Source organism: Acinonyx jubatus, chromosome A2 (genome assembly GCF_027475565.1).
Source record: "Acinonyx jubatus isolate Ajub_Pintada_27869175 chromosome A2, VMU_Ajub_asm_v1.0, whole genome shotgun sequence".
Lineage (NCBI taxonomy): Eukaryota > Metazoa > Chordata > Mammalia > Carnivora > Felidae > Acinonyx > Acinonyx jubatus.
In genome coordinates this window covers 104932095-104958894 of record NC_069383.1, presented here as the reverse complement: position 1 = coordinate 104958894, position 26800 = coordinate 104932095, and the positions used below count along the sequence as shown (strand labels likewise).

General features: G+C 48.9%; 1 protein-coding gene across 1 annotated transcript in view; it reads left to right on the top strand.

Annotated features, from left to right (window-relative positions):
- Window positions 1-727: 727 nt before the first annotated feature.
- LOC128314834 (basic proline-rich protein-like) overlaps window positions 728-26800 on the top strand; it is a gene marked incomplete at both ends in the record, with an annotated part of 190927 nt that continues 164854 nt past the window's right edge. The window contains 3 exon segments of the mRNA XM_053218748.1: window positions 728-743; window positions 811-941; window positions 944-1139. Of these exon segments, the coding sequence (XP_053074723.1) occupies window positions 728-743; window positions 811-941; window positions 944-1139 (343 nt within the window).

The window sequence follows — 26800 nt, the reverse complement described above, 5'->3', positions numbered from 1 at the left end:
TCTCTGCCCCTCCCCCACATGCAGTCTCTCTCTCTCTCTCTCTCTCTCTCTCTCTCTCTCTGAAAATAAATAAACATCAAACAAAACAAAAATAAATAAAAATGAAATTACATACGAAAGGGAGACCAGACTGGAGTATATCCTGGAGCAGACAAAACCACGGAAGCCACATCAGCAAAACTAAACTCCATGATTTCACGAGCAAGACCGGAACCTAACTTCTATTATTTCTTGTAAATGCCTCTGACGATTATGAAACGAATTTAAGTCACCTTCCTAAAAATGGTGTAAAGTAGTCACTTTCAGCCAATCCCCTGCTGGCTGGAGACGCCCAACGTGATGACCAACCCCTGCCGAGGGCAAACCTCCTCCTGGCCTCACGTCGTGGGCCACCCTGTGCGGCCACCATCCCCGGGCCTCCCAGCAGTTACATGTGAAACTTCCCTCCCGTTTGGTGAGCTGTTCTCATGTGCACACTAAACCCTTGCTAAATACTGGTATTGATTCTGCCATTTCTGGATTTTTGGCATCACTGTAACGATTTTGGTATATAACTTTGAGTCGGGATTTTTTTCTTTATTAAAATGGTGCTTTTATTCTAAACCATAGCACAAATGATGTTCTGTGCCACTAAACACAGCTGGGCAAACGTTTTCAACCTGCCACCTGGCAACCTCCCCTACAGGGTCTCCAGTCTCCTCCTTCCCCTCCCCCACCTGTCCCCCCTCCTCCTCCTCCTCCCTCTTCCCTCTCCTCCTCCCCCACCTCCTTCCTTCCCCTCCCCCTCCTCCCCCTCCTCCCTTTTCCCCCCACCTCCCCCTACCTCCCCCCCACCTCCACTCCCCCCCTCCCCCCTCCCCCCCCCCCCCCTCCCCCCCCCCCCCCCACCTCCCCCCCCACCTCCCCCCCCCCCCTCCCCCCCTCCCCCCCCCCTCCCCCCCTCCCCCCCCACCCCCCCCCACCTCCACCCCCCCCTCCTCTCCCTCCCCTCCCCCCTCCCCCACCTCCCCCCACCTCCACCCCCACCTCTCCCCTCCTCTCTCCCCCCTCACCCCCACCCCCCCCCCCTCCCCCCCCCCTCCCCCCCCCCCCCCCCCCTCCCCCCCCCCCCCCCCCCCCCCCACCTCCTCCCCCTCTTCTCCCTCCCCCCTTCTCCCCCTCCTCCTCCTCCTCCTCGAAGGGTGATGTGTCGTTCTTGGTCACTCACCCGCATAAGGGGAGCTAGGGCCATAGGTAATGAATGGCTCACATGTGTTCCCTCTGCTGTGCCGCCACGGCTGTGCTCCGGGGGCCACCCCGCCTACGGGCCGAGGGACTGGCACGCATGTTCGGGAGCAGGATGATCACCGGCGCTCATGGTAAACAGCACACCCAGTGCGGGTGTTGGGACACCTCCCCCAGGCAGGCCTCCGGGTTGGACACTGCACACACCCTCAGCTGCTGCCTCACTGCTAACCCCACGGTAGGGGTGGCCCTCAGCGAACTCCTCAAAGTCTCTGCGAAGTTTGTATCATTTCCCTTCCTGCTGGTTAGTAGCACGAACCACAAGTCTCTGCTCCCGTGAAAACAGTGCGGATCGGCCACCCACGGGACACTGACTCCAGCCCGTCAGGGAGGACGTCAACAGGGGCACACTCACTTTATTTACCTTTGTGCCACGTTTATTCCTGGGGACTTGACGTTTTCCCTTTTCCTTCTTTGCTTTCTCTCTGTTTTCTTTCGTTGTTCTTTTGGGCCCTTACTGTCACTTATTTCCTGTCCTTCGATGGTGTGCCCGTTTATAACTTTGTTCGGTTGCCTCTGAGAGTGTTTCTCTCTCCCTAGTGTGGAAGAGCTGCTTCTTTAAGAACACAAGTACTTTTAGAGCATTCGTATTTTAGTGTTTTTTTTTTAATTTTACCATTTCTTATTTCACCTTATTATAACATGTGTAACCTTTCACAGGCAGGTTTCTTTCGTGTTTATTTTTTTTAAGTTGATTTATTTACTTTGAGAGAGAGAACAAGTGGGGGAGGGACAGAGAGAGAGAGAGAGAGAGAGAGAGAGAGAGAATTCCAAGCAGGCTCCACATGGTCAGCCCAGAGCCCCAATTGGGGCTCGAACCCACAAATCGTGAGATCATGACCTGAGTCAAAGTCAAGAGTCAGAGGCTTAACCCACTGAGCCACCCAGGTGCCCCTCAAGAAGGTCTTCTCCCGCTGTAAAAACGGTTCTATGTTTTTTAAAAAAATGTTTCTGTTTTAATATTTTCCTGCTAAGCTGTAATTATAAATGAATGCATTGTTTAGTTATGAATAAGGCAATGATCTTGCCAGTTTTCTATCCTTTCCCTTGATATTTGTAATAATGCCTTAATCTTCTAGTAATGTTGTTAAACAAACACTAGTCTGTTTCCTCAAAATCACTTCTTTTTCCCATTTGTCTGTCTCTTTGCTGTGCCGTGTCTGGGCCAACCTTCTACTTACTCTACTCTTATAATGCATCTCATTATCGAAAAGGATGAGTAAGCTCACTACTGATTTTTTAAAAATATTTTCAGGGATGCTTTTGTATTATTTTCTCCCAGACGAGTTTTATCACCATGTTACATAATTGCACATCGATTAGAATTCCACTGTGGCTACATATGGACAATTTGGGGAGTATTAAAGTATTTCCGATGAAAAAATATATACAGTTCAGCATCACTTATCCCTATGGCTTTTTCTTTTTGGGCCATTTTCCTACATTTGTATCCTAATTGAGCCAATTTGGGTCCATAGTATAATTGTGCTCATGTATTCCACTGTGTACCAACATCTTGGGTGTAAATTTTATAGCAATCTCCTAAACACCTATAAATCTGCCCCCTCCCACCATAAGAACTAAGAGCATCTCAGCTCCAGAAACAACAACCCTCTTGAATTTGGGGGCATCTCTAGTCTTCTCTTCCAGTTGTGATAGGTTTTCAAACAATGACGTCATATTGTATGTTAGACACAATGACTTTCTTTTTCACGTTTAATGTTTCAATTACAAGCTGCATGAGTGCTGAGGACAGCATCTAATATTTCCATCACATATAATATTTTGCTGAATGAAAGACCTCGGTTCAATTTAGTGATTTCCCATTGATGGATATTTGAGTTGTTTCCATTACTTTGGTCATAAACAACTTATGCTTTGAATCACATGATACCTGGCATGGACTTAAAAGACCAGTGAAATAAAAATAAAAATAAAAATAAAAATAAAAATAAAAATAAAAAAGGAGGGAAATGAATTCAATGAAACACAGGTGGCCAGATGCGGACCGTTGAAGTCAGCTGAAAAGCGTGTGGATGGTGTTATGTTAGTCTGCGTATTTCTGGGTTATTTTAAAACTTTAAAATTTACAATTGGAAAAAAAAATAGGATTGAAACTACTACCACGAATTTGTTTACAAGACACTGGGAGACCTGAACTTCATTCCTCCACCATCCTGATTCAAGAACAGAGTCGCTGAGCCGTAAGCATCTGGAAGGACACTAGCATCCTGCTTTGCAAAGGCACAGAAATGTCCCAGGTCCTGGCGCACCCAACACCTAATACTAGTGAACTATTTTTCTTACTTTGAACTTATTTTCGTATGTTTCTGTACCGTTTCTGTTTCATATGGAAAAATCTTTCGCAGATTTTGAAAACAAGGTTATTTCTGTGTTCTTCCTTTCTTGCTGATTGAAAGTTCTTGTTTCTGGTTTTGTTGTTGGATGTATTTTGCATGCAAAATTTCAGGGTGTTTTCTTTTATTCTCTTTTTACTTGCTTCACATGCTTTTGGCTGCATAAGTGTTCTTCATTTGAATGTGGTTGAATCAATCTTTTATTTTCTTCTCAGAAATTTTTGTGTGTCATTTTATAAATCCTTCCTTGATTTATGGCCCGGGAAGACATTCTCCCATATATCCTTCTAAATGTGTCAGAGTTTTGCACTTTACGTTGAAATCATTAGTCCGATTAAATTTGTATGTAGAAAATCGTAGATTTTATTTGGGCAGGCGTCCACTTCTGTTTTGTTCCATGTGAACACGTGAATGACATGCTCCGAACGCTTTTCCTTTCCCCTCTTGCCCTGCTTTCCTCCTTCTCATGCCCTGTAAAGGGGAAATGGTGGTGTGAGTGTCCATGCCAGCCTATCTGGTGGGCTAGGGGTTCCCTTCAGGAACTCCCTCGGAAGGACAGAAGGAGCCTGTGCTGCTAATGGGCGTCAAGCTTCCGGCTGAACCATCAACAGACTGATGCTGGTGGAGAGGAAATTTAAAACTGATTTAATTCATCAGCTTCTGATGAATGCATATTACTGTTTTAACGATTAAATCTAAACCTTAAAATATGGGGCACCTGGGTGGCTCAGTTGGTTGAGCGTCCGACCTTGGCTCGGGTCATGATCTCACGGTCTGTGAGTTCGAGCCCCACGTCAGGCTCTGTGCTGACAGCTCGGAGCCTGGAGCCTGTTTCAGATTCTGTGTCTCCCTCTCTCTCTGCCCCTCCCCTGCTCATGCTCTCTCTGTCTCTCAATAATAAATAAACATTAATTTTTTTAAAAAAAATATGGGCGCTTACAGGTATAAGCTTCCCTCCAGACCCTGTGCTAGGCTGCATCTCACCAGGTTTGGTATGTCGTGGGTCCATTTTTCATTCATCTCAAATTATTTTGTAGTTTCCAATTGCGATTTCTTCCTCAACACATTGGCCACTTGGGAGTGTATTGTTTGATTTCTACCTATTTGAGAATTCCTCCAAATCTATGTTGTAGAGATCTTTCGTTCCATTCTGACTGGAGAACAAACTTTGTATGATTTTAATGCTGTTAAATTTCTCAGGGCTTGTCATACGGCCTAACATAACGTCTCTGCCAGACAAGGCTCCGCGTGCATTTGAGACAACGTGTAACCTGCTGCTTTCTAGGTAACGGTCCGCACATATTTTAGCAGCCCTAGTGTTAGAGCAAAAGCAAAAAAGAAAAGTAAAACCTATGAAAATAAGCCAGGAGCTACAAAAAATCAGAGAATGGAGAAAAAGATGTTGGAGAAGAGACTGGACAGAAAGCTCTGGTCAGCCTCACTGGGTCTGCAGGCTTCACTGGGTGCCTACACTCAAGAGCACATGGGGACGGCCAGCATAACAGCATGGGGCTGTGCCAATGAAGGGAAGCACAGCCTGAGGCAGGGGACTAATCTCCATCCGTACGATGCCAAAGTCAGTGAGCCATGGTTCTGCCATGGCTTATCAGTATTTCAAGGGAGTCCCTCAACTCTATTATTATTGCCTCCTAAGGAATGTTTGTAGCTGTGTTTTCCTAATAGCTCCCCCCAAAACTGTAACAGCACAGATACGCTGTCTGCCTCTTTTCATGCCGTATGTAGGTAAGCGATTCATACATAAATATGGAAGAATTCTTTGCACCTAAGAACCAATTTTTCCCCATTGAGGGCAGGATAGCACCCATCGGGCATGCCTGTCTGTAACCCAGTTGTTCCGGAAGGCTGGCGGAGCCTCTTTTTTTAGTTTTTTTACATGTTTTTATTATTTTTGAGACAGAGAGAGACAGAGCATGAGCGGGGGGGGGGGGGGGGGAGGGGGGCAGAGAGAGAGAGGGAGACACAGAATCGGAAGTAGGCTCCAAGCTCTGACTTATCAGCACAGAGCCCGACACGGGGCTCAAACTCACGGAGTGTGAGATCATGACCTGAGCCGAAGTCAGAGGCTTAACTGACTGAGCCACCCACGGGCCCATCCTCTTGGAGAGGAGACAGGGGCAGCGAGAGCAGGAGCCTCCTGATTAGGAGGGGGTCGCTGGCTCTGTTCCAGAAGAGACGGTGAGCGTGGGGGTGAGAACAATGGGATAACAGTGGATGGGACCCAAATGTCAGAAATGAGTTTCCGAATGACAGTGGTGTCAGAAATACCATCAGTAACATAAGGAATAGTTAATTTATAAGAGCATTTCACGGAATAAAAGTATTGCCACTTTAGGGGGCACCTGTGGCTCAGTCAATTAAGGGTCCGACTTCGGATCAGGTCATGATCTCACAGTTTGTGAGTTCGAGCCCCTCTTCAGACTCTGTGCTGACAGCTCGGAGCCCGGAGCCTGCTTCGGATTCTGTGCCTCCCTCTCTCTCTGCCCCTCCCCCACTCACCTCTGTCTCTCTCTCTCAAAAATAAACATTACAAAATTTTTAAAAAAACATTGCCACTTTAAATATAAATATTTTTTCTCAGAATCAAACCAGTCACAGAAATTTCAGAGGTGAAAAGCGAAACAACAGATAACAGGCCATTTGGGCCAAGGAGCCGTAAAACGTTTCTACCCCAAGAGACTGGATGCCTGGTTATGGCATTAATCACCACAGCAGAAAAGTAGGTGCTGGGCTGATGATGTCAGACCCCACCACGGTGCAGGAATGCATGGCTGAATCAAACATTTCAGCCTCCTAGAATGCAAGAATCTCTTCATTATAGGGTTAAATAAAAAACAGGGTCATGCCAGTTGGGAGTTTCAGGGATCCATCCCCAAAATAGCCTGAGAACGGGATGGCCGCTTGGAGTAAGCCATACCCAATCACCACCGCAGTAAATGTCAAGCTATCACACGTTTTGCAGTAACAAACTCGGAGCACATCGGTTGTGGCTCTTTCTACCAAACTGAACAACACAGATGTAGATCCTTGGAGTGTGGAAATACATTTAAGAACAATTAGAGGGGCACCTGGGGGCTCTGTCCGTTCAGTATCCAACTCTTGGTTTGGACTTAAGCCATGATCTCACGGTTTTGTGAGTTCGAGCCCCGTGTCGGGCTCTGTGCTGACAGCGTGGAGCCTGGAGCCTGCTTTGGATTCTGTGTCTCCCCCTCTCTCTCTGCCCCTCCTCCACTCATGCTCTCTCTCTCTCAAAAATAAATAAATAAACTTCTAAAAAAAGAACAATTCCAGAGAAAGCTGGTGACCAAGAGTTCCCTGGGAGATTGGACAGCACGCACCTTTGGGAAACACTGACACCTAGAGACACCAGGGGACACGTAGCCAGCCAGTGGGAAGGAGGGCAATAGCAGCCTTCGGTCCCCATGGCTGATACTCAGCCGGGACCCGCTGTCCACCAGCGTCGCGGACATGCCAGGGCACCAGGACCATCCAGGGAAGGACTGAGATGGGGCTGGTGAGGAAGCTTCACTGCCTTGCTGATCAGAGCACGACAGCTTGGATAGTTGTGTTGTTGGGGGCGGTGGGGGGGGGGGCGTCTGACGGGAAGGAGGATGGTCTGGAAGCTGGCAGGAAACCAGCGTGGAGCTGGGAGCATGAGATCCTTGGTGCCCAGGGCCGTGGCCTCAGACCTAGCAAGAAGGGACATGGTGAGAATAAATAAATAGGCATTCCAGCTGCTTTCACGCCCTTGGGGAGGGATAAGATCACCCTGAGGGAGGAAACTGCTCTCTACTTAGAAAAAATGTTTAGCTAGTAGAAGAGAGGAGGCCCTTAGCTGGTCTAAACAGAAGTGAGGGCACTCCAGATGTTGAAAAACGGGGCAACTGCTTTGGATACAGAGACCAAGAGCCAGAACACAGAAACTGATTTGGGAGTGCCTTCTGGTAAGATTCTAGACAGAGGAGCTTTTCAATTATTATTTCAATTGCAGTTAGTTAACATACACTGTAAAAGTATCCGTTCCAGGTGCACAGTACTGTGACTCAGCACGTGCATCCGTCACCAGGTGCTCATCACAACAGGTGCGTCCTTTGTCCCCGTCACCTGTTCCCCCTCCCCCGCCCCCCTCCGATCTGGTGACCGTCGGTGTGTTCTCTGTAGTTAAGAGTCTGTGTTTTCGGTTTGTTTCTCTTTTTCCTTATTTTATTTTTGTTTATTTGTTTCTTAAAATTCCACATATGGGTGAAATCAACTCAAAATGGATTAAAGATCTCAATGTGAGGCCTGAAACCATAAAAATCCTAGAGCACAGGCAGTAATTTCTCTGACATCGGCCATGGCAATATTTGTCTAGATGTGTCTCCAGAGGCAAGGAAACAAAAGCAAAAATAAACTATTGGGACCTCATCAAAATAAGAAGCTTCAGCATGGCAACAGAATCAATCCACAAATCTAAAAGGCAGCCTAAGGAATGGGAGAAGATAGTTGCAAATGACATATCCGATAACGGGTGAGTATCCAAAATACATAGAGAACTGTTACAGTCAATGCCCCAAACCAGATAATCCAATTACAAAACAGGCAGAAGGCACGAGCAGACATTTCTGCATAGACAACATCCAGACGCCAGCAGACACACAAAAAAATGATGCCCAACATCACTCATCCTCAGGGGAATGCAAATCAAAACCACCATGAGATACCACCTCGCACCGGTCGAAATGGCTAAAATTAACAACACAAGAAGCAACAGGTTTGGAGAAAAGGGAACCCTGGTGCTCGGTTGGTGGGAATGCAGACTGGTGCAGCCGCTCTGGAAAACAGTGTGGATGGTCCTCAAAAAGTTAAAAATAGAACTACCCCACGATGCCATCATTGTACTATAGAGTATTTACCGGAAGAACGCAAAAATGCTAATTTGGAGAAATACACACACCGCATGTTCACGGCATCAATATTTACAGTAGCTGAGATACGGAAGCAGCCCGAGTGTCCATCGGCGGATGAATGGATAAAGAAGATGTGCGTGCATGCACAATGGAATAGAACTCAGCCATCACAAAGAATGAGATTTGCCATTACCACAACATGGATGGAGCTAGGGGATCCAACACTAAGTGAAACAAGCCAGAGATGAGATTTAAGAATGCTACAGAACGAACAGAGAGGAAGGGTGGGAAGACGCCTCACTGTCAGTAACAGGTAGAGAGTGAGCAGACAGGGGGACAGACCAACACTTGAAATGGGCCCCCTGCAGAGAACAGGACTGAGAAATGGAGCCATTGTGACGTCTGACCTCAAGCTTGTAATAGTTAATTCATTAACATTTTAACATTATTTTTACTTATTTATTTTTTAAGTTATTTCTTTTGAGAGAGAGAGACAGAGAGACCACAAGTGGGGCAGGGGCAGAGAGAGGGAGAAAAAGAATCCCAAGCAGGCTCCACACTGACACTCCACAGAACCCGACGTGCGACTTGAACCCACGGACCCTGAGATCGTGACCTGAGCCGAAGTCAAGAGTCAGACGCTTAACGGACTGAGCCATCCAGGTGCCCTTTGAATGATAATGAATTAAATTTAATGTAATGTTTAAGTGATGTCCATGCTAGTCCCCCGTTTTTATACCGGACAGCTTTGATTTAGTAAAAGCTCGTGGAGCGTCAAGAGACTGAGGTCATGTCCTCACTTGGAGGCAACGAGAGACTGCCGGGACAGCCCGGAGGGGCCGGGTCACCAGGTTCCGGTTCGGCCCTGCCTGGGGAGCTGGAGGGCACAGGACCCTCAGGAGACCGCAAACCCCTGGCCTGGCCGGGACCCCGGGGAGCAGTATGGTAGGCTCAGGATGTCCCCCAGACAAGAGGTGCCATCTGGCCCCCGGAGACAAGGTGAACCCGGCAGAGTGGGGATTTGGGAAAACCTTGCTTGTGTCTGTTGTCATATTTCAGTGAGGTACAGATCGTACCACGAAAACACAGCCCTAGTTTGAGTTTTTAAGGCACAGGCGCTCTAACTCCTACCAAAGGAAACGAGCTAAAAACAAAACAACAACAAAAAGGCAATTAATCACTGTGGCCCAAGTGCTTGGCTTCAGCATGAAGAGATGGAGGAAATCGGGCCGGCTTGACGGGAACGGCAGTGTTTTGCAAGACGAGTGGCTGGGGAATTGCACGGCAGCCCGGCAGCCCGGCGGGTCTGTGCGCTCAGAAGGCTGGTGGGGCGTCCAACACCGCTTTTCCATCCTACGATCTCCCAGCACGCACCTGAACATTCCCTCCCTCGGCACAACACAGATCACGGAGAAAATAGCGTGTCGATGACCATTTCCAACGCCGTCTCATCATCCTCGGTGATGCGTGTGGAAGCAGGAAGAACTTTCCGTGGAGAAGATAAGATTCAGTGTTGGAAGTTATTAGCAGAGACTTCCTGCACTTTCCTCAGGACACCGGGCTCCCTGGGATGTCTGTTCCTCGTTTGTAAATGAGAGAATGCGTCCTGTTATCTCCGGAGGGCTTTTTTCCCCCAACACAACCAGGACAACGATACGCAACCCTGCCCTGGTTCAGCTCTAGGATCTTCAGGTCACGCCGTCGAAGGAGAGAAGAGAATGCAAAACTGCCTTGGTTCTATGCGGGAAGGTTTTATTACCTAGCCACCAAAAATGTCATTGTAGGGTGACGTTACTGCAACTTAGCAGAAGTCCCCTGGAAACAGACCCCTGACAGTGAAACCGTTCCAGCGTGTTTTGTAGTCTGGACGTATGTCAAAAAATAAAAACAAAAGCTTGATGCTTTTATTTTTGTTTTACTTTGTTTTCTTTTTTTCTTTCTCTCCCTGCAAACAATGATTATGGGAATACAGCCTGGTCAGGAGGAAGATCCAGTTTTCTTAAAATAGTTTAAAGGCTCTTGTATCAAAGAGAGCTAGGCTGGAGTTGGGTAGGCCCTGACAGAAAACCCAGAACCTACTAGAAGGACTTACAGGATTTTATGGGAGGACAATATAAGTTACGGAGTCTCCCACGATAGAGAGCTTGGCATTGGAGGTAGCGACCCTCAGGACGCTGGGATTCAGGCTAAGGCTTGAGAACCAGAAGCTGAAACTTCCCTACTCTCCAGTGTTTCCACATTGTCTCCTCAACAAACATGCTGGAGTCCTCCAGGAATCCTACCAGTTTCCAGGAAAGATTTGAACCATTGGTGGTGCCGAGATGAAGGAAAGAGGAGCCATACTTTTGAGGGACTCCCCTGCAGAGCTGGAGACAAAGCCATATTCACAAAACACTGGACCCCACGGCAGTGGGGTCTGGAATGTTCTCATCAGCCCTCCGTGACCCTCTGCACCAGTGGCAAGAGCCTCTGTGCCTCCCTAGGTCTTCTGGGCTTTTCTTCTTTGCTACCCATTCTCCACTCTAAATCAGCAGCGTAACCATGTGTCTGGCCACCAGACAGCGTGTTCTTGGCAGACTGGACTTTTGCATTGTCTACAACACAAGAACAGCATCAAATACCATTAAAAAACACTTAACGAAGAGTTTCCATGAATTGAATGAGAGCACTGGGTGCCTTCTCAGGCATTCAAAATGAGGGTGTACAGAAGAGGCCATTTCTGGGGTGGGTCTTTGAAGGAGTCTCAGTTTCTCCAGTGAGCAATGGATCTCCCACGAGAAGCAGAGGTGGGGGAAAGGTGTGGGCACCTGACATGATGCCCACATGTGAGCTAGGGCTCGTGACAGGGAGTGCCAAGGGACAGAGTGACAAGGAAGGTCAGAATCAGCTGTTACATGCAGAATGTCCTGCTAGGTCTTTTCAACGTCAGGATCTAGATAGTGGCTGCACATTAGAACCGAGCGGTCATAGTTTAATTCACATTTTTATAGAGACAATGATAGATTCACAGGCAGTTTGAAGAAATAATACAGAGAGATCCCTCATAGTGTATTCTGCCACTTTCCCCCAGTGGTACACTGTTTTTTCCTGCTGTAATTGTTGGTGCTACTCTAACAGGACCACTTCATCTTTTTTTTTTTAACGTTTATTTAGTTTTGAGACAGAGAGAGACAGAGCATGAATGGGGGAGGGTCAGAGAGAGAGGGAGACACAGAATCCGAAACAGGCTCCAGGCTCCGAGCTTTCAGCACAGAGCCTGACGTGGGGCTCAAACCCATGGACAACAAGATCCTGACCTGAGCCAAAGTCGGACACTCAACCGATTGAGCCACCCAGGAGCCCCTGTTATATACCATATTTTTAAAAATTATTTGAGGTGAACCTGGGTGGCTCAGTCGGTTGAGCATCCGACTTCGGCTCAGGTCATGATCTCATGGTACTTGGATTCGAGCCCCACGTCGGACTCTGTGCTGACAGCTCAGAGCCTGGAGCCTGCTTCCGATTCTGTGTCTCCCTGTCTCTCTGCCCCTCCCTCGCTTGCACTCAGTCTCTCTCTCTCTCTCTCTCAAAAATAAATAAACATTAAAGAAAAAAATTAAAAAAAATATATAGTTTATCTCGGTCTACAAAGGCCCTTACTGGGATTTTTTTTAAATAGATGAATAGCATTGTCCATCAGCCATTTTGGGGGAAATTTACACCTTTACCATGTTGAGTCTTCTGGTCAGCAAGTACGTTGTATATCTCCATTTATTTGGATGTTCTCTGATTTCTTTCCTCTCTGTTTCGTAGTTCTGGGCATAAAAGTCAGCACGTTTTGTTAGATTTACATCTAAGTGTTCCTTTCTTTTTCTTTCATGATTATAAATGTGATTGTATTTTTTTTTATCACGGCACCAAGTGTTCATTGCTAGTGTATAGAAATGTAAAGGGTTTTCTTATGTTTATCTGGTATCCTGCAACTTTGCTGAATTCACTCCTTAGTTCTAGGAGTATTTTTATAGAGTTTTTGGGACTTTATACTTAGACAGTTATGCCATCTGCAAATAAAGATATGTTTTTCTTGCCTTATTGCAGTGACGAGAATTTCCAGTACGATAGTGAGTAAAGGTGAAGAGAGTAAACATCCTTGTTTCGTTTCCAGGCTTAGGGAGAAACCCTCAGCATTTCATATAAAGTGTGGTGTTCACTGCATCGTTTTGTAAGCACTCTTTCTCAAGTCGAGGTAATCCCGCCCCCCTTAGACCTGACTTGCTGACAGTTTTCACCACGAACGGATTTTAAATTTTGTCAAATACTCTCTCTGCACAAACTGATAGGATCATGTGATTTTTTTCTTTTGTTGACCTATCAGTTTACAATAACTGTTTCTTTCTTTAAAAAAAAAAAAAAAAGTTTATTTAGTGGGGCGCCTGGGTGGCTCAGTCGGTTGAGCGTTGACTTCAGCTCAGGTCATGATCTCACAGCTCATGAGTTCAAGCCCCTCGTCGGGCTCTGTGCTCACAGCTCAGAGCCTGGAGCCTGCTTCGGATTCTGCATCTCCTTTCCTCTGCCCCTCCCTGCTCATGTTCTGTTTCTCTCTCTCTCAAAAATAAAATGAACATTAAAAAAAAGTTTACTTATTTATTTTGAAACAGAGAGAGAGAGACAGGGAGAGAGAATCCCAAGCAGGCTCTGTGCTGCCAGCACAGAGCCGGATACCGGGCTCCAACTCACAAACTGCGAGATCATGACCTGAGCTGACATCAAAAGTAGGATACTTAACCGAGTGAGCCCCGTGGGTGCCCCTACCATAAGGGTTTCTAATAGTGAACCAACTTTATAGGCTTGGGATAAATTCCACTTAGTCATGGTTGTGTAATTCTTTTTATACATTGTTGCATTTGATTTGCTAATGTTGTGATTTTTTTTATCTGTGTTTGTGAGAGACTTTGGTCTGTACTTTTACATTTTTGTGATGTCCTTATCTTGTGTTGGGATTAGGAGTGTTGGCCTCAGAAGGAGACGGTGTTTTGTCTAGTCTTACTTTCTGGAAGCAATCGTGCAGGATTCCTGTCGTGTCTTCCTCGAATCCTGGGGAGGATTCACGAGTGAAATCTTTTGAGACTAGTGCCTTTTGAAAGTCTATCATTTATTGATTTAATTAATTTAATAGATGTAGGCACACCCCGTTGATCTATTTCTTCTTGTGGGAGTCTTGATAGTTTGTGTCTTCAATGGTACTCGAAGTGAGGTGCCCTTCACAGCACTCCCCCATGATGTGATTGCCCTCTTTCATTCTTGATTTTTCTAAGTTGTGTCTTTTCTTTTTCCTTTGTCAGTGTGCTAGAGACTTATCCATTTTGTTGATCTTATTAAAGAACCAGCTCTTTGCTTCTTTGATTATTCTCTATCGTGCTTCTGTCTTAAAATGTATTAGTCTCTGCTCTGATTTTTATTACTTCCTTCCTTCTGGTTTCCTTTTGGTTTCTCTCGTTCTTCTTTTTCTGGTTTCTTGAGGCAAGAACTTCGGTCCTTAATTTGGGACTGTGCTCATATCGTATGTAAGCATCTGATGCTATAAATCAATTTGTCAACATGGTGCTGTCTCCCACAAACTTTGATATGTGTGGTTTCATTTTCATTCACTCATTTCAATTTATTCATTTCAACTTGAATATTTTTAAATTATTCTTCATCCTTCCATGCCACATAGATTGTTTAAAAGTGTGTTGTTTAATTTCCACGTGTTTAGAGATTTTCTTGTGTGTGTGTGTTTAGATTTATTTTATTTTATTTTATTTTGCTATTGATTTCTAGTTTGGTCAGAAAATACATTATGCAGGATTTCAATTATTTTGAGTGTATGGAGATTTGTTTTGTGGCTCAAGATATCGCCTATCTTGGCCCCTGGTAGGAAGGGGGTGTCTGTCACTGCTGTTGAGGGGCACGTTGTGTAGGTCAATCAGGTCCTGTTGGTTGATTATGTGCTCAGCTCCCCAGCCCTCTTGCTGGTCCTTTTATTTGACTCCCCAGCTGTGGATTCTCTATTTCTTCTGTTGCTTCCGTCAGGTGTGTCTCCGTGTGTGAGGCTCTGGGGGTTGGCGTGCCCACATCTGGACCACTGTGTGTCCCAGGTAGACTAACGCCATCAGCATACGTGACGTCTGTTTTGTGACAGTCACTGTCTGTTCTGTCAGGTCTAAACATAGCCCCCCCCCCTTCTCTGTTACGATTCATGCTTGCAGGGTCTATGGTCTTCCTTGAGTTTCTTTCCAGCAACCTCTGTTGCTGAATTAGAAGTCCGTGAATTTAAGGAGCCTGTAGGTGAGTTGTTCTTTTGTGGTTTTTTTTTTTTTTCTGGCATTGATTTAATCTACTCTGCCCTTCAGTTCGTGTATTTAGACCACTTATGGTTTCTCTTTCCTTGGCTTCTGGCAAGTACTTTTAGGATTCCATCTTGATTTATTCATAATGGTTTTGAGTGTATCTGCATAGTGGTCGTGGTGCTGGCCCTGGGAATGGTAAGAGAGGCATGTATCTTATGATATTCTGATCACAGTATTTTGCCACTTCAAGGAAAGTGAAGGCAACTCACTTCTAGGTCCCTTTACCATCCTTACTTAAAATAGTATTGCCGGGGCACCTGGGGGGCTCAGTCGGTTGAGCGTCCGACTTCAGCTCAGGTCATGGTCTCGCAGTTTGTGGGATCCAGACCTATATCGGGCTTTTCACTGACCGTGCGTACCCTGCTTGGGAGTCTCTCTCTCTCTCTCTCTCTCTCTCTCTCTCCCAAAATAAATAAAAAAATAAATAGATACACTTAAAGAAAAACAACTCAGATCATTCCAACCCCTGACTTGTGGTGGCGATGTCATTACTGAAACCTATACTCTCAGAACCTTTACTGAGGGTCATTCAGGGTAGTTTTAGTCCTGAAAATAGCACTTAGGGTCAGTCTCTAGGGGCCTGTTTGGCTGAGAGATATGAAGAAATTAGAAGGGTATACATTACAAAAAGTATCTTGTTAAGATTCAAAGTCATAGAGATGGTGACCTGATAGGTAAAATGTGCAATGGACAGGGGAAACTATATTATATCCGGGAGCTGTTTTATAATCACCAACCCGAGGGGGAAAGAAGAACAGACAGCAGAGGGAAGTTGGCAGGCAGAAGCAGAATGAAAAGGACGTATCAGTCGCGAGAGGATGTCCTGCTGGGTCACCAAATACAGGGGAGCGTCCGCGGGCTACGTGATGAAGAAGATCCAACAGGTAACAAGAAAATAAAAGAGGACGTAGGGTTTAACAGCTTGATGGGAGGGCGTGAAAACAGGCGTCAGGACCAGCAGGAAGCAATTCTGCAGGAAATATGAAATCACGTGGAGCCCACAGAACTCGGGGGTGTTGTGCCTTTTGTTCTGGGCAGAAGCAGCAAGGCTGGTCTAAACATCAGGCAGAACCGACCATCGGCTTCAGGAAGTGCGAGCGGTGTGAGGGGGGGCGGGGGGGCAGTCCCATGTGGGGGGATCAACAGCACAAGGAGAGAGCAGAGTGTGCCCTATGCTGCCCTCATGGGGTGGAAGGGGGGCCATCCCGGCCCTGCACCTGCTGGCTGTGTGCACCTGCCCTACGTTGTCCTCGGGGGGGGGGGGGTTCCCGGCCCTGCACCTGCCGGCTGTGTGCCCCTGGCACCGTCTGCACTCACCCAGTTTCCCTGCTTGATGTCTCTTCAGCAGCAAGGTCAATCACATACTGAAAGTTAGACCCAGGTCAGTATGAAGGCAATGCAGGCCTCGTGTGTCCAAAATGAACAATACACGTTTTTAGAAAACTCTGCACTTTGATCTTTTTTTTTTTTTGAGTTCCCTACACACCATCCGTTTGGTGTGATTTTTGCCGGAAGAGGATGATAAACCCCAGCAGTGCCGATGTCGCGGGCACTTTGAAGACGAGCCGTAGTCCCGTCAGACCCTGGGCAGAATCACCGCAGGCCGGTCTCCTGCTTAGAGCGGCCGCTCCCCCCACACGCGCGTGTTGAGGGTTGTCCCGCCGCGGGTGAGTGCACAGCAGCCCCCACCGCATCTCCATCCGGCTCAGACCCAGACGCCTTCTGGCACCCTCTCTGCATGTCCAACTCCACACTTCAGGCTCCAACACTGAAGCATCTTCTCCAGATTCATTCCTCTCTGTTCTGTGTTTTCTGAGATGTGTTTTGGTGACTTTCAGGCATCTTTTAATCGCTGGGCCAGAGTGTTTACCTGACATCGTCTTGCCTGGGACCCATCTTTCCTGTGCAGGTGGCCAGTCCATGGCCGAGCCCCCAGGCCGAGACCCAGCCGAGCCCCAGGCCGAGCAGTAGCAGCCTGCTCTAAATCGTCCCGGGGCCAGTGCCAGACAGCAGAGGCCACCCCTACAGCCCAAAGCCCAGTGGAATTATTCAAACTAGCCAATGCCAAATCCTTTCCTCTGCCTGCCTTGATTTTCCTCGGAACCCCCTTGAAAACTCTGGTCTGTGCTCTCCCCTGGCCCCCTCTGGCTCCTGACCGAGCCCAGCGCTTCTCTGTGCCCCCGAGCACCTGCAGGACACCCACCCCATAGGTAGGAAAGAGATACTCTGCCCTCGGTTCCCCTCGGCACGAGGTTCAGGATGTGGCATATCTGAACTTGAAATGCAATCCAGCCGTGCAGCTGGCCCGCATGAGCTAGCTGACGTTCCGCCAGCAGACTCTCTAGGAGGAGGTAAGAGCCCTTGCCCAGGAGGGCGGTGATGGAAATGGATGCATCATGCAAACAGAAAGAGACCCCGCTGTCGAACACAGAGGGTGTCTGTCCCGTGGCCGGGAGGTGGCAGGAGACAACACCCGTCTTGTTTACCGGCGAGGCCAGGCACCGCTTCTGCCAAGAGGCCCAGCGCAAGGCTTACGTAGCTTCCCAGATAAGAGGGTGCACGTCGGAGCCACCCAGACTCTCCCCGTCAGCAAGATGTTGGGGAGATCGGGAACTGATTCTGGTTTCAGGAGATTGTCCACTGGGGGTCTCACAACCCGGGGACTGCTTTGCAGCAGAGTTTAATGCCCTTACGTCCGAGCTCATAAAAACAGCAGTGACATAGGACCCGGTTAGACCAGGCTCAGAGCACAGAGTGTACGTGGGGTTTGTCACCCCCGAGGGCTGCAGCCACCACCTGCTCCTGTGTCCCCACACCTCCCTCCAGACCCAGTGAGGGGACGGGCAGCGTCCTGGCGTGTGAATTCCTTGTTGAGTACACACCACGTGCAATACAGACCTGGTGCAATAATGTTTCTGTGTGCGATGTGCAATGTGTGTGCATGTTTGAGCGTAATGTGTTTCTAAGTGTATGTGGTGTGATATGTGTGCACATGTGTATGTGTGAGTGCGTGTGTATGGATATTTGTGTGGTATGTGTGTGTGTGTGTGTGAGGTGTATGTCCACATATGTGTGTACACGAGTGTGCATGTGTGATGGGTGCACAAGTGTGTGATGTCTGTATATGTGGGTGCAAGGTGTGTGTGTGTGTGTGATGTCTGTACATGTGTGTGCACAGTGTTTGAGTGTGATGTCTCTATATGTTTGTGCAGTGTGTGTGTGTGTGTGTGATGTCTGCATATGTGTGTGCACAGTGTGTATATGTGATCATGTGCATCTACCCTGCGGCCGTCAGGAGAGCCCAGTGCCAGGTAAGGAGCTGGAGGTGATGAGGCTGGTCCCTGGGGAGCCAGGCCCGGCACCTGTGCACACCAGTGCAATCACTGTTCCTCAAAGCCATCCTGGCTCCCCAGGGACCACCCTGGAAGTGGGTTTTCCCAGAAGATTGTCCCTTCAAACGAGGGAACAGGAAGGCCGAGTGCCCACTCTGGCGAGTGAGGGAACCTGGCGTCCACTCGGGGACCGACCGTAACCACGGGGGCTCCTGGACCCGCTTCCCGCGGGGGATGTTGGGTCCCATGCAGTTTCCCCGCTGCACTACATTGTTTTACTCTTCCTTGGTTGGTTCCAGGTCAAGGCGATTTAGTGTTAGGTCCGCGGCTTTCGGGAATACCACCATCCCCAAGCACGTATCGTTTGAAAGCAACGGTTCCCACAAGTCTCTGAACCACATTGTTAACTCGCAGACCAATCACGTGAAAAAGTCAACATTTCCAGGGAGGTGTCGCTGACACCAGCAGCCTGCACTCCCCTTATCTTTTTCTTGTAAACACGGCTTGATTCCGCCTAAGTTCCTGAAACGGAGCTTTTGATGAGGACTGTTCACTTGGGCAAAAGGTCTTTGTGTGGCTTCCATGGAAAAAGTGGATAGGACCGTACAGTTTATTGTGGTTTTAAGGGTGAAACGTCAGGTCTGCCCTTGTGGATCCTCATGGAAAATCAGTGCCTGTGTGACATTCTTGCTTATTGCACGAGGCTCTGATTTTTCATGCCTCATGCTGGGCCTGGGGACCTGGAAAACCAGTTCCCAAAGAACGGGTGCTTTCGAATTGACTGCGTTGATTTTATACGATGCACGAATGAGAGGATTGCAGAATTAGAAGGAAACGCACGGGGCCCTACTCATGCCACGTTCTCAGCACTGGATGCCGAGGGACTGCTTTCCCGGCCTCACCCACGGCTCCCCCTCCCCAGAGACCCCAGAGAGGGCCTTGCTCAGGGCCTTCCCGCTTGAGGGTCTCTTCTCCTAAACCACCTTGGCCTCAGAAAGCATGCTTCCCTCCCTCAGATGCCTGCTCCAAAGTCAACTTAGAAATAAGGACAGCTCTGGGGAGCCTGGGGGGCTCAGTCGGTTAAGCGCCTGACTCTTGATTTCGGCTCAGGTCGTGATCTCACGGTTCGTGGGATCGAGCCCCGAGCTGGGCTCCGTGTTGACAGCACAGGGTCTGCTTGGGATTCTCTCTCTCCCTCTCTCTGTCCCTCCTTCTCTTGCACTCTATCTCTCAAAAATAAATACAATAAACTTAGAAAAAAGAAAGAAAGAAGGACGGCTCTGACCTCACCACATAGAACAGCCACCCCACCCCAGACCCTGCCCTCTCCAGCCACTTAAACCTGCTTTTCTTTCCTCCTCCCCAGAGGCTTTACCTTCATCTGAAGAAAAAATATGTACATCCATTTCAAGATTGTATTTTCTGCCTCTCATTGTTCACTGCTGTATGTCTGCAAAGGAGAACAGTTCTCTCACCCTGTACACATTCCAGGAGCGTCTTCTGAATGACCAGACGAATGTCCCCAGCCTTCTGGGCCCTGAGAGCCACAGCAAGTCCGGTCTAGACTGTGGCTTTACGGAAATTCCAGTGCATGATAAGAGGTTAAAAGTAATGTTAAGGGCTGCCGGACCATGTGAATTAACCACAAGAAGGCATCTCCTGTCTTTGAAGGCAGCGATGGATGGCCGTGTTTTCTCTCCCCAATTACTAAATGTGTGTGTGTCAGAGAAAGAATTAAGGACAACCCAGCAGACTCATCATTTGGGAAAAAGATACTCTAAACGGACTCTTGACGACCATCCGAATGGAAATCAGTGGGTTTTTTCTTTTTCTTCGTTTTAGTGTTTATTTATTTTTGAGAGAGAGTGTGTGAGTCGGGGAGGGGCAGACAGAGAGGGAGACACAGAATCCGAAGCAGGCTCCAGGCTCTGAGCTATCAGCACAGAGCCTGACGCAGGGCTCGAACTCACAGACCGTAAGATCATGGCCTGAGCTGAAATCAGACGCTTAACTGGCTGAGCCACCCAGGCGCCCCGGAAGTCAGTGGTTTTTAAACAAGTTTTCACTGCATTAAGTTACTATACGGCATTTTGCTGCAGTGCCTTTGTGGTGTAAGGAAGCTATGAAGGTAGGAGCCATCGCCCCCCCAACGACCACTGAGAAAGGGCCCCCTCTTTAATCAGGTTGCAGGAGGTTTCGTCCAGATCATATCGCACGTCTGTTTCCAAGCCAACTATGATCTTCATTATCTTCAAAGTCTCTGCCGTTTCTGCAGAGCCGGGAAAGCCATCAGGTGTGGTCTCAGCTCTTTCTGCATTGCTGGAAACCCGGGTTTTTTTCTGTTTTCTTCCCAAGGGGCGTCCGAGTATCACTGCCAGCACCTGCATGTCCCACACGTGTCAGCAGGCGGACATGGGAACGCGCACACACAGAAACACGCAGGCGGGCGAGATCGCAGGTGCACGAGCTGAAACAAAACGCTCTCAAAGCTGCGCTCGCAAGTTTACTGTTTGCAAAGTGCTCTGATGTGTTCCATCCAGTACTCGTATTGTATCCCCTTTTCTCCTAAATGTTGCGATGGCCCAGTTCTTTTCATGACTCGGCACGGGTCGGCAAGGGCAAATGACAAACGCGGATCTGCGGGGGGGAAGCCCACACTTCTCGATGTAACAGTCTGGACTCCCTCACACGTTGACCGGAAAAGGTCTGTCTTCCCTCTACAGAAACCTCCCCACCCCCTGGGCCTCAGCGTCTAGCCCAGTGCACATGGGCACGAGGGCTGCTAGCTCCCCGTCGTCCCGTGGGATGGAAGGGGATCTGGCTTGTGTCCCCGTGTGGATTATCTCCAGGATCTCGTACCACTGGTTGGACACCACAACCAGGCACCCTGCACTTTTCAGCCTGTGACGTCCATGCCTGATGCAATATCCAGCCAAGAATTAGGAACCCATCGACAGGCGCTGGCTTTATTATTGCGAAGGTTGCAACCATCAGAAGGTGGGGCAAGAAATTCGGAGAACGACCCTGTGCTCCACGGTTACGTCATAGTTCGAACCTATGCTGGCCCCAGTCAAGGGCGTGGCCGGTGATCGGGTAACTGTGGCTCGAGCCGCTTCCATACAAGCAAGCAGCAAGCAGGAAAACACTTCCAAGGAGCTGCCGTTCTGTGTTCTCTTGAGAGATGTTTTATTACAGGGAAGGAGCAAAGTCTCAGCCTGTCATCACAGGGTCCTGAAGAATCGGGGACCCTGCTCTCACTCTGAAGATTCCCTAAAGGGCCGCGCTTCCCTAAAGGGCCCACGTTCATCCCTCTGTGTGCACTGATGGGTCCACGTCACAGGTACATTCTCCAGCCGTGCGTTTCCACCAGCTCTTGCTTACCTTTCGAGGTCCAGAACAGGTACCAGTTCCTTTTTACGTGGGCTTCCTGAGTGAGGGGCTCTCTATGCCGTGGCCGAAGAGACACCTGAACATCCCAGTGCCACTCCCCGGGCATCATGGTGAAGACAGACACAAGTGTAGGGGTGCAGGGACAGGCAGGGGGTAGCCGCGGTCCACGGAGACGGTGAGGACCCAGGTGCAAAGGTTACCGGCAGGAGGAACAGGAGACGAGATGAAGAGGGGACCCATTGCTTCCTGCAAACGGGAGGCACTGAGGCGCGTGTTCCCTTTGGTGGCCGGGGAGGCGGAGTGGCCAACCAAGCCTGGGCAAGCCGAGAAGGAGTGAGGGTGTGGATTGTACCTCAGCGTCACGGTGATGGCAGTGGGCCGCGTGCCATGGTTTTTACTCGAGGAAACAACCTGGCCGGGTTTACCGTATGGAAGGGTTTTGTTTTAAGGGAAAACACGTGGAACTTTTCACCTGATGTCTTCCTATTCCGTTCATCTTTGAGCAGAATGTGAAAGAAATTGCAGTCACAGGTTGGCCACGGTTCACTTTCACTGGAAAGGTAACCAGTTGGCTGATAATTTTTTCAGTTAGATGACTGAAGCGACCCCCCCGGGGCCCCCAAGAATGAGCTGGGCTTGGAGTTTGCCTCCGTGATGCGCGTGCAACGTGAGGGCTGGAGCCACGAACCCCACGTGGCACCCTCTCTGCGTGAACCCGACTGTAGGTGCCCGTGGGCGTCTTCGGTGGCACAACCTCATTATTCCATAAGACTCTCAGGAAGATTCATGTTGTGAATAACTTGATTGTCCCTTCCAGGAGCTTCCAGAAAGATCTGTCTTCAACAAGAGTATCTGCTGAAAGTTTCCATCTGAGACTCTTGGACCCCGTCCTGCAAACTCCCCTTCCTGCTGCGCTCACCCACCCTGAACTTTCATCCATGCACTTTGGCCACTTCTGATCAAACCCCAGCATGAAAGACCCGTCTTGGCCTAGACTACAAAGTTTGGATAAATATCCTGACTTTGCCCTTCTTCTCCAAGGTACCTTCAAGACTTAGCTGAGGTGGGTTTCCATGATAAAAAATAAACAAACTTGGCTTTGTCTCTCCCACGGCCGTGGTGGTGCTGTTTTGGAGAGCCAGCCCTCAGCCGGTGCCGACCTTGCAGGCTGTTTGGCCCTGGGTGGGGAGATGCAGGGAATGGAACAGGGGCCACAGCCAGCTCCATCTGAGTCAGCCTGGGGGCCGGCCGTGGGGATCATGAGACAGCAGGCAACGTTTGTGCCATCAAGGAGCACAGAGCTTTCCTGGGTAAAGCGCTCTGGGAGCCATACTCGCCGTGCTGTGCAAGTTACCCAGGATAGCGGAGGGTGACCTTTGGGGTAGATGGCCTCATTTTAGCCAAAGAGGGAACTGAGGAGGAAGGGGTAGGTCTGCAGAGTGAAGGCGGGACCTGCGTCTTGCAGAGGAGACATGTGGCTCATTTTGGGGGGTGGTGCCAGCCCCCAAGCAGGACTTCTGTCCAGGGGAGCCCCCGGGGGAGGCTCTCTGGTCCCTGCAGGGCCCCAGGGCTGCCCTTTCTCAGGGGGGTTGCTCCTGTCATGTCCCGTTGTCCCCAACAATCAGGATTGTCCAGAGAAGGGGTGCAATGACAGCAGAACTGACAGAGCGAAGGAGGAAGGCGCAAAACCAGACTTGGCACCCAGTCGGCCACTGTGGTGGGTGGGCAGGAAGGGCTAAGGCCTAGGCCGCTGTCCCGTCTGCGTGTTTCATGGGCAGGCCGGCGTCTACAGGGGCCAGGAGCCTGCAGACGCCCTGAGATACTATTGTCACACAGGGAAGCATGAGGCCCCTGGGGGACCTGGGAGACGTGGCCCAGCCTCCAGGGCTTCTGGAAGGAATCAGAGGCCAGTATGTGGAGCCCTCAGGACAAAGAAGAAGCAGATCCCTTGTTCCCGCCAGAGACCCAGCAGACAGCTTGCTCATTCATTTGTTCGACAACAGTTCTGTGTTTTTATTTAAGTTCAAGTCACTTAACATACAGCGTAGTCTTGGCTTCAGGAGGAAAACCCAGTGATTCGTGTCTTACACATGACACCCGGTGCTCACCCCGACAGATGCCCTGTTTAAGGCCCATCTCCCAGTTAACCACCCCTCTCCCCCCTCCAGCAGCCCTCAGTGTGTTCTCCGTATGTAAGCATCTCTTATGGTCTGTCTCCCTCTCTGTTGTTATCTTAATTTTCCTTCCCTTCCCCTGTGCTCATCTGTCGTTTCTTAAATTCCACATATGAGTGAAATCATATGGTAAGTGTCTTTCTCTGCCTGACTTATTTCAGTTAGCATAATACCTTCCAGTTCCATCCACGTTGCTGCAAATGGCAGGATTTCATTCTTTCTCATCTCCGAGTAGTATTCCATTGTATATAAACCCCACCTTCTCTACCCATCTGCCAGTCGATGGACATTTGGGCTCTTCCCATACTTTGGCTACTGTTGATAGAGCTGCTGTAAACGTTGGGGTGCATGTGCCCCTTGGAATCAGCACTCCTGTGTCCTTTGAGTAAATTCCCAGGAAGGCAAGTGCCTGATCATAGGGTAGTTCTGTTTTACCTTTGTGAGGCACCGAAAGGAATCGACAGCATGTTCTAAGTACATGACGGTAACTCTTCCGCTGACCTTTGCATTCATTACCAGTATCCTTCACTGCACCAGGCAGGGCCGTGCCCTCCGGGATCTTGGGGGCCACTCGGAGCTGTGTGACCGGATGCAGGCAAATGTGTGACCCCTCGTCCCCCTTGGTCTCTGCTTCGGCTCCTTCTCGTTCTACGCACTTCAAGTCGTAGGTGTAATGAGCAGTATTCTGCACATTGGAAAACCATGCCCCAGAAACTTCACGTGCATCACGATGTCCCTCAGCGGTCAGGGGCATGGCAGACTTCTGGGTCCTCCCAGGGGGTCAGCTGTGTCCTTTGGAGGGAAGTCTCCCTCACAAAGGTGGAGGCACAAGGACTCATCATGCCCCTGATTTTAGAATTACGGGTCCTGGGGCGCCCAGGGGCTCAGTTGGTTATGCGTCTGAGTTCGGCTCAGGTCATGATGTCCCGGTTTGAGAGTTCGAGCCCCACGTCGGGCTGTCCCCTGTCAGCCTGTTTCGGATCCTCTGTCCCCCTTCTGTCCCTGCCCCTCCCCCATGCTCTCTATCTCTACACAAATAAATCAATAAATAAACATTTTTAAAAAAGAATTACAGGTCCCAAAGTCAGTGTGGGTCCCCCTCCCGGTCACCCAGGGGAGGGTGGTCCACGCGAGGTCAGGAGCAGCGCTTGCCACGGTGAGTCCTGCGGCGTGAGGAAGCAGGAGGCCTGGTGACAACAGAAATGACAGGGGTCAGGGACTCCTTGCCATGCTGTGAGGGATAACAGGGTCACTCGTGGACAATGCAATAAATTCCAAGGGGCTGCCGGGCGCACCTGCAGGGCATCTTAACCAAGCGTCACTCAGTCTCTTTGCAAATGTCATGCTCTGAAAACTCACTTGGTCCAAGGCTGCTCATCCCCTATTCTTGTAAGAGATAACAGCATTGGTGACACTTCAAATGGCATTTATTTGGGACAGAAAGACACGCCTGAAGACCTCATGAATGCCCCGGGTGCTGCTGTCCCTGGATTCAGAACAGAGGAACTCAGGATTTCATATGTTTGTAAAACATGCTGAAATGTCCTAATAATTTCCAGGTTCTTCCAGCTGGAGGCCTGGCTCCAGGAATAAGTCAGGATCCGGTTCTGCATCCTACCTGCACGTAGAAGTAGGTTCGGGAAGCCGGTGAGACTCACGGTCAGGCGAGCAGGCTGGACAGACCCACAAGGCTTCCGTCCGACTCTGCAAACACCCTGGGAGCCACACGTGATTCGTGGTCTGACTGAACTGTGGGGGCGTCTGCGGGAGGGAGGCTGACCAAGTAATGACCACAGGAGGAAATGCATTCTGTCTATACTTGGGGTCTTTTTTTTTTTTCCTTTTTATCTACAATCCCATCAAGCCCAACAGTATTTGGACAGGATGAAATCATTGTTTCTTTTCCGCAGATCCATACCGGCAATGTTGGAATGAGGAAAGATCCGGTATTTCACCCTCCTTGGCTGGAGAGCTATGTGGGTTACAACAGCCCTTTCACGTACGTTTTAAACTGTCGACTCAGAGTAATCCTGCAGGCCCAGCGCTCCCAGCCCAGCTCGATGGAGGAGGAACCTGAGCCTCCCATTGGCTCCCACGCTGGAGGCAGGAAACCGTATTTTTGTGTGGAGGAGGGTGGCAGATGTTGGTATGGTTTCCAAAACTGTTTCCAAGTTAGAAGTTTCTGGGAACAAGACCAACTAAGCACCTCTTCTTATATAGCTGGATGTAAGATTCTGAAATCAGACAGTCTGGGTTCAAACCCTGGTTCACTGCGTGACTCACGTGGGGTTTTTTTCTTTCTTTCTTTTACTTTATTATTTTCCCACGGTAATCTTGCAAATCATGTTTTTATTCAATTATGGTTAACACCCAGTGGTATATTAATTCTATGAATTTCAGGTGTGCAGTATAGTGATTCAATAATTGTACACGTGGCTCAGTGCTCATGAAGGTAAGTACACTCTTAATCCCGTCACCTGTTCCCCACCCCCTACCCCCCCACCTCCCCTCTGGTGACCACCAGTCATGGAAGCAGCCCACGTGCCCATCGAAAGATGAGCAGATAAAGACGATGTGGGACACACACACACACACACACACACACATATACACACTATGGAATATTATTCAGCCACAAAAAGGATTAATACCTTACCATTTGTAAAGATATGGATGGAGCTAGAGAGTATTAGGCTAAGTGAAATAAGTTAGTCAGAGGAAGACAAATACCATATGATTTCACTCATATGCGGAATTTAAGAAACAAAACAGGGAACACCTGGGTGGCTCTGTCGGTTGAGTGTCTGACTTCGGCTCAGGTCATGATCTCACGGTTCGTGGGTTTAAGCCGTGGCTCTGTGCTGACAGCTTGGAGCCATGAACGTGCTTCAGATTCTGTGTCTCCCTCTCTCTCTTTCTCTGTCTCTCTTTCTCTCAAAAATAAATTAAAATAGTAAAAAAAAAAAACTTAAAAAAAAGAAATAAAAC